This window comes from Electrophorus electricus, chromosome 11, assembly GCF_041902795.1.
Source record: "Electrophorus electricus isolate QZ-2024a chromosome 11, ASM4190279v1, whole genome shotgun sequence".
Taxonomy (NCBI): domain Eukaryota; kingdom Metazoa; phylum Chordata; class Actinopteri; order Gymnotiformes; family Gymnotidae; genus Electrophorus; species Electrophorus electricus.
Genome location: NC_137507.1, coordinates 26,479,208 through 26,487,128, shown reverse-complemented (window position 1 = coordinate 26,487,128; position 7,921 = coordinate 26,479,208). Strand labels below are relative to the sequence as shown.

Sequence of the window (7,921 nt, the reverse complement as noted above, 5' to 3'; positions counted from 1 at the left end):
CCGCGCACGTCCCTGTTCCCCCTCCGATGCAGGCTGCCAAAGATGGACGGGAGCTAGTTTTCTGCTGTTCCCTAGCAACAGCATCATTCTCTTTTACATTGCTCACGCAAGCTGCCTTCAGAAGACTCCTCCCTTTTCAAACTCCCTCTCAGCACTCTGCTCAGGTCTCCTCTGGCCCCTCCCTCCTAGCCTCCCTCCCTCTCTCTCTCTCTCTCTCTCTCTCATTCCCTCCCTCCCTCCAGTTGCCTGGCTTCCTTGACTGCTTGGCTGTGTCGGTAAACAGACATGCGCCTCTGCCTCTGTGAGCTGTGTGATTGGAGGAGAAACATTGCCTCCTTCCCACGTATTTGATGAGACTCCCTGTGTTTTGTCACCATACTCTGCAATGATGTCATCTGCTTAGTTCTTTATACAGCGACTTTAACAGTCTGCCTTTCTGTCTTGCGTCAATGCATGTGGCACTACATATAATCCTTAATACTCAGACTGTTTTAAATGACTGGTATAGACCAAACAAAAAAACAAACAAAAAAAACAGTTGTGGTATTGCATTGTACTGTACAAAAATTCCAAAATAATCTCAAATATGTATTTTTCTTTACAGTGAGGTCAAGAACTACCAATATAAGATTATATGGTATTATAAGGTATTAAAAATTACATAACATAGGCTACACCCCCATACAATGTTTATGAAACCATCTGTGTTGAGAAAAACCCAGCATATATAGCAGATATACAAGTGTATCATCAGGAGACTGAGGAGACAACACAGGAGTGCAGCTTTTTACAGTCTGTTCGCTATAAGGGTAACACCTAAGGGCAGACTCTGCGTAAACCCCACGCACACGGTGCTGTTGAGAGCTCAGAGCTCTTAGTGTGGTGTCCAGTCAACTTAGTGGCGTGAACTCAGGTGGACAGGGCTTTTTTAGGCTTGGTTTCTGATGGATCAATGTAAACATGAAATTCACATCGCAGCTCACCATTTTGTAGAAGTGTCACTGACAACTGATAGTTTAAATGCAAATTAGATTAGATCTTCACTTATCCCAATTCATACTTGAATTTGAAAATATGTGAATTTATTGTGTTTTGCTGATTTTTTCTAATACAAGTAAATGCAATAATGCATCATAAAATCATCTTAAATTTGCAGATTCTAGTCTTTAACATTGTTAGAATTTTGCCTAAAATATGCATTTGCTTTAGTCACCACCAGATGGCAGTAAAGATCAGATAGGCTTGTTCCCCTGACAGTAAACTATGAGGAATAAGATGTGATTGGATGGTGGGTCTCTGTGTATTCTAAAAAATATCTTTGTTTAGGGAAAACAATTGTGTTGTCTTATAAAAGCAAACACATTTTATTTGGATGAACATTCAGAAACAACCTTTAGTTTGTACATTACTGAGATATCAGACGAGATACAGACCAGAGATACAGACCTTGTTTCAAGGTGAGAACAGCCCAGCTGTCGATGATCTGTTTATAATGGGCTAAGCTCCTGAGCCGTTTACCCACAGACACTCACCCCACATCTTCCTTACTGCCAGTGGTGCAAATGTTCGACGCTGAAATCCTTCTCTCTAGTCATCTCCAAGAACTGGGCTAGGCTCACCATTAGTGCTGCACTTCCGTTGTTAGGCCGTCATTCCTAATACTGGAAGCAAGGAAGCATTCCAGGCCGTGCTGACGTTTCGGTCCACTCAGTGACGACCTGTCCCGGCCCACAAAGGCAGAATCATGGCGTTCTTAATGCAGCAGATGTTGGGGGAGAAGTTGAAGAACATGATGGGAGGAGGAGGAGGAGGAGGAGGAGGGAGCTCCGGTGTGTCCACAGGGGACGGGAAAGAGACGCCTGAGTCCAAAGGAATGAGCCGCGAGGAGTTTGAGGAGTACCAGAGACAACTTGTGGAGGAGAAGTGAGTAGATCTGAGTGGAGAAGTGAGTAGATCTGAGTGGAGGAGAAGTGAGTAGATCTGAGTGGAGAAGTGAGTAGATCTGAGTGGAGGAGAAGTGAGTAGATCTGAGTGGAGAAGTGAGTAGATCTGAGTGGAGGAGAAGTGAGTAGATCTGAGTGGTAGCTCAGTGGTGAAGGTACTTGACTTGTTATCAAAATGTTGCCAGTTCAAGCCCCACCACTGGCAGGTTTCCACTGTTGGGCCCTTAACCCTCAATTGCTCAAGCTGTGTTCAGTCATAAGTTGCTTTGGATAAAAGTGTCAGATAAATGTAGAAAATCTCAGTGGAGGAGTGAGTAGATCTGAGTGGAGAAATTAGGTTTGTAACTGATCTAATTACACTCCCAGGTCAGGGTAATTAGCACTGTCCTGTTGCAGATGTGACATGAACAGAGAGAACTAATTCGCTGAATTAACACCTAGCACAAATCGATAGATTTCAGAAGCCTTGCTGAATGTCCCAGTTTACTTCATATACATTTTCTCATGCCAGATGATGGAATGTTTGAATTGTTAATGGTGATTTTATACTCACAAAAAAAAGCTTTGACAAACCAAACTTCTTATATCAGTGCTCAGTGCATAATAAATTATGCCTACAACTGATAGCACTGGAAAACATTTACTTGCATTAACTGTGGTAAGACCATATATTTTACTGCAGGCTTTCTTTAGCAAAGGTCATCACAATACCTTCTAATGCAAAAACACACCTGAGTAACACCCACATCTACAGAGCTTTTTAAATTTCACTCAAAGGTGGAGTGACAATATAATCAGATGAGTAGAACACATCTGTGTTTTTTAAACATCACTGAATAAGTTAATTCACGCCTATAACTATTGCCGCACTGTAATCTGTAGTTGTTGTTCCGTAATTCCTCTTGTCAGATATCACCTGATATCACAGTGTATCCTGATGTCTGCTTGTTTACAATGGCAGTTTTGGGCAGTCTTGGATCACCAAACAAGATGACATAATACAGGCTTACTGTATGAGGTGATATTGATGGCTTTCCTATGTAATGTTGCATCTCACATTGGTCAGATTGTGTTTTATAAAACTATAGCCTACCTTCTAACTATCTTTTTTTAAATAAAGATGACGATTCTAACTGGCCGTTTTTTTTCAGCTGCAGGTCCCCAAGATAAGGTGCCCAACATCTACTATAACGATTATATTAAAAGCATCAACAATTAGCATGGGCGGTTTACAAAACAAGGCAAAAGAAATGCCATGGAAACTGCTGCTACTGCAACAGTGCAGATTATTATGAAGCCACAGGCTGGCACATGTTGGCAATATACTTTAAGTTATATATTCCCCTGATCTGTTTATATAACATCTGAGAGCATTAGACCAGGAACTGGGTTACTGAGGTAAGAGCCCTAATCAGGTCAAAGGGCAGGCCTTCAAGACTGGCTCTTCTCCAACACATCCGTCACTGACGCTGGCCAATATTTAACCATAACCTCCCAATTACAGCAGTTATAGAAAGGCCATAGAGGTGTTATAGACATGTTGCTGAGGTCCTTTGTTTTTGAATGGCTGCCATTTTGTTTATGAGGCATTCAAGGTTTACAGGAAGATTTGATGGGTGGAGGTGGGTGTATGTTTATGACTACAGCTACTGTGTAAGATCTTTAAACCAGCCAAGCAGTGGAGTCGGGTGAGAATTAACACTGCATTTTTTTGACTCACGATCCTTGATTCACAAACCCTCACACCCGTCTTAAGCACTGACCTGGTGTCACAGAGACTGGGCTCTGGCCTTGGACTACTACTTATGTTTGAAAAACCTGATTAATCTGTAGTTACCTCACCTTAAAAATATCCAACCCAACATACAGTAAGTGTGAGGGGTGATTAGATCTAGGTCACATACTAAGCGTGTGTCTGAGCTTGGTCAGACTTACTTCTGTAACATGCAAAAGGCTTAAACACTTCAACTGGGACATTGTGTCATGCACAAGACACTGGTTTTGCACACTGAGCGCAAAAGTGTTCAGAATATAGCAAGTCCTGGAAAATGTTTTTAAATGTGCGAAGTCCATTTTCTCATTGCAACGTCTTCCTGGTAAAAGTGAACTGCATGGTGCACAACGTGCCATATGAATATATTACATTCCTTGTTATGCAGTTGTGTAAAATGCATACTTCTGAAAAACACATTTCTTTATACTACAACTTTCCAAAAAGAGTATGTTATATCTCACTGTGTACCACGATTACCGTGATTATTCTGAATTAATGCAAGGCCAAAATATATTTAAATTAGTAGCATTAGTATTGAGATAAATAGCATGTTCTCTGAGATTTTTCTGTGTTGATTTAAATATTTATTCATATTTATTTTCATTGGAATCTAGGTATCAGATATGAGGTTATATGACCATTGTTGGCCAGAGAAGGATGGCCCCAACTTTGAGTCTTGGTTCCCGTCAGTTGGCCACTGTCGCCCTTGGCTTGCTCACTGGGGACTTGGACTTGGACATTTGTAAAGCTGCTTTGTGACAACATCTGTTGTTAAAAGCTACATCAATAAACTTTGATTTGATTTGATTCTGTTCACTGTGTGAAAATGTAGTCCATGTGTGTCCCACCAACAGGATCCAAAGAGACAAAGAATTTGCTATGAAAAAGGCCGAAAGAGCCAACCTGAGAGTGCTTCTGAGGGACAAGTACAGGATCCCACAGGTACGTGCTGCGCGGGACAACTTGGCAGCATGCCACTGTGAACTCCTTTCACGTTCCGCTTACAATAACGTCACCACATCATCACCAAACCATGTCGTCTGATAACACGTGCTGCCTTTTCCGCCTCTTGGCAGAACGCGCAAGACGACGCCACTGTCCAGATGGCTGGAGATGACGTAGACGTGCCGGAAGACCTGGCCAAGATGGTGGACGAAGATGAAGAACAAGAGGAGATGAACAGCTCCTTCATAGGCAGACTGCAAAACATGGAACTGGACTTTGATACAATCAAGACCAAAGCCCAGAGCACAATGACAGATGCGTGGCAAGTGGCAGAAGAGAAATGTGTCCTCATGTGACCGGACAGAATGGCTGAATCGGCAACCCGACCTGGTGAAGAATCATTTAAAATGAATGAGGACAATCTAACTGATTTTGAATTAATAAATAAATCAATTAATAATTTTTTTTACCAAAGAAGTTTTACAAATTGATGCAACTGTTAAGACCCTCCCCCAGACCTACACTTAACTGTTCACAACACTGGTGAACGTAACGGTGCAAATGCCAGTGTGTGGAACTCATGACGCCATTTTGAACAGTTCATGAAAAGTTCACTTTTATTGTACCAAGAAATGTTTCAGCACAGCAACCTTTGTCATTTTTTATCTCAGAAGTTGAAAGAAGCAAGTAGCAAAAATCACAACCACAGTAATTTAAATACAAAATCCAGTGACCCACACATAAAAAAAGTTTTTAAATCTGTTTGTGCGTCCAGTCCTTTCTCCGCCTTAGCCGGCCTAAACTGTTTGTAAATCTAACTCCCAACAAACCACAGATGGCTCAGGACTTTCCACAGCCCAAACAACATCCAAGCACATAGGGATCTAGAATATAGTGAGAATCCAGGCTGGATAAATACTGGATTGAAAACCCCTGGATAAGAGGATTAGACACAAAGTATACAAGCATACTGTTCACTCCAGTGTCATTTACGTTAGGTGCACTGTTGGATCTATTAAGTGCATCACTGTACAATGGTTGCTGTTTTTGGTTTATATTGCGTATTTACGTATTTTCTTTTCTTAGTTTTCACACTGCACTGTGCTTTACAGCAATTGCAGCAAATGTGTTCTGTGGAGAAACAATCAAATAATTTATTGACCTGATTGGGAAAGTGGAAAGTGATTGCAGGTTCAGGGTTGTGATGGACAGGAGCACTGTGTGGATTTGTGTAACATATACAGTACTTCAGTATTGTTTGCAGCAGCAAATGCACTACAGGCAACATTTAGCACTGACAGATTTTCTTTTCTTTTTCACTTGTTGAATAAACAAAGCCATGTTAAAATGCTTTCCTAAAATCTTCAAAATGGCCTGAATGTATCCCTGCATGTATCTCTCTGGTGGTTAAACACAACAACTACAGTCTGTTCAGACTACAGACCCATTATTTCGAACCTTTACCTAGTTACCTTGTATTTTTCTCTTCTTCACTTTCTCGTGGGTTCTCATAATGTTTTCTGAAATTATTTGCAGATTGCCCATGACTGGATGAATAAAAAACTCCACATGACTAAAAATCAAAGCTCTTACTTGGTTTGATGTGAAACACACAAGCTTGCTGTGACATGCAGTAGGTTACAATGTAAACCTAATCTACGAAACAAACCACCCACCCACCATCAGTAAAACCCTAAAAAGCATATTTCACTGACCCCTATTGCCTAAATGTATGAAAGACATTTAACTTAAAACCCCCCTTTATTCCTGGATTGGGAAGAAATCATTTTAATTTAGGAATTGAATGTATAAGTGCCTTTCAAGATGCCCAACACACACACACACACACACACAGCTAGAGAGAGAGAGAGAGAGAGAGAGAGAGAGAGAGACAGAGAGAGAGAGAGAGAGAGAGAGAGAGAGAGAGAGAGAGAGAGAGAGAGAGAGAAGCCTAGGATGAGAACAGAGAGCAGGTGGCTGTGAGAGAAGTGAAGAGCAAAGAAGAGTATGGATGAAGAAGAGTAGAAGGATAAACACAGGCCACTCTTGGCCTTTGTACCACAGCAATGGTACTGTTAGCTTTGGAAATGGACTGAATGCCAGTGAAGGTGTTTGTGAACGGGAGTCGTATGTTCCCAGTGTGTGGTACCAGCAATGTGCCCTACTAACATCTGTTCAGATTAGAGTGAGATGCCTCTAAAGAATAGACCTCAGTCATTTAATCAGTCAATCAACTGATCAATTCTATATTGACTCCAAAAGGCAAACAAGCTTTCTATTGTCATTGTTGTTTTAAAATGTACAAAAATGATCAGCACAATTTGTAATATTGAACTAGTGTTATTGTTAGTCTATTTGGTGTATGGAAGGATCACTTGGATATTGCTACAAACTGGAAAAAAAATAAAAAATAAAAAATAAAAAAACTAATGGATGATATTCTGAATATTTCAGCATTCCCTGTAGTCACTGTAGAAGGGAGGCTCAGTACAGGTTGTTTGGACTGTAGGTTCGTGTTAATCTCAAACTAAGGTGCATGTGTGACGGGTATGGACTACTGGAGCTTGTTCTGCCAGAGTAAGTACAGATTACACCTTCAACTAAACTATTCTGTGGGACTTGGTGTCGTTACCCGTCTTGAAATGACCACACCAAATGATGATTTTCAAACAATTAACACTTTGCATGGTGAAGCAGTTTGAACAAGCCCAAAATTAAATAAATAAAATGAAAAAGATTCTAGTGTTTCCTAGCAGAAGTTACTGGGCAGCTGGTCAACTGAAACTTTAGCTAGCTTCTTGTTCTTCTACTTCTTTCTTTCTTCAACATGCGAATTCTAAGAATTTGCCCTAAAATACATATAAAACGCACAATTTTTAAAAATCAGTTTTGAGATATAGTTGAATAATAATCTAGTTGCTCTTTGCATTCCTAAAAACCCAATCCAGCAGAACATTTCTGTGGAGAAAGATCTTAGACCTAGAGTTTGGAATTAGAACTTCCATCTGAAGTTTCCCTTACACTTGGCTATGTGACCCAGACTGTAGTGCTCCCGGAATAAGGGTCTAGCTCTTTTTACTGATCTCAGACCAGGCTGGCAACGCTCTGACTTGACTTGAACGAAAGCAAACCTGACTTGGGACCTGTTCCCTGCCCCCCACCCCACCCTATCTCCTCTCTCCTTGCCTCACCGCCTGTTCTCCTCCAGTTAAGCTGACACAGCTCCTTCCTGTGTTAGCTGCTTGGCCACTAATAGGAT

General features: G+C 41.1%; 1 protein-coding gene across 2 annotated transcripts; it reads left to right on the top strand.

Moving 5' to 3' along the window:
• The first annotated feature begins 11 nt into the window (after positions 1–11).
• Positions 12–7,101, top strand: cplx4c (complexin 4c). 2 transcript variants are annotated; one of them, XM_081722589.1, is made up of 4 exons: positions 12–1,923; positions 2,905–2,961; positions 4,572–4,659; positions 4,794–7,101. In XM_081722589.1, exons 1-4 carry the CDS (start codon positions 1,745–1,747, stop codon positions 5,016–5,018), a joined length of 549 nt encoding a protein of 182 aa, XP_081578715.1. In that variant the 5' UTR covers positions 12–1,744; the 3' UTR covers positions 5,019–7,101. The 2 variants fall into 2 exon arrangements, with proteins under 2 accessions (XP_081578715.1, XP_035384343.1); XM_035528450.2 differs by lacking the exon at positions 2,905–2,961 and having other exon boundaries at positions 4,794–7,085.
• Positions 7,102–7,921: the final 820 nt, after the last annotated feature.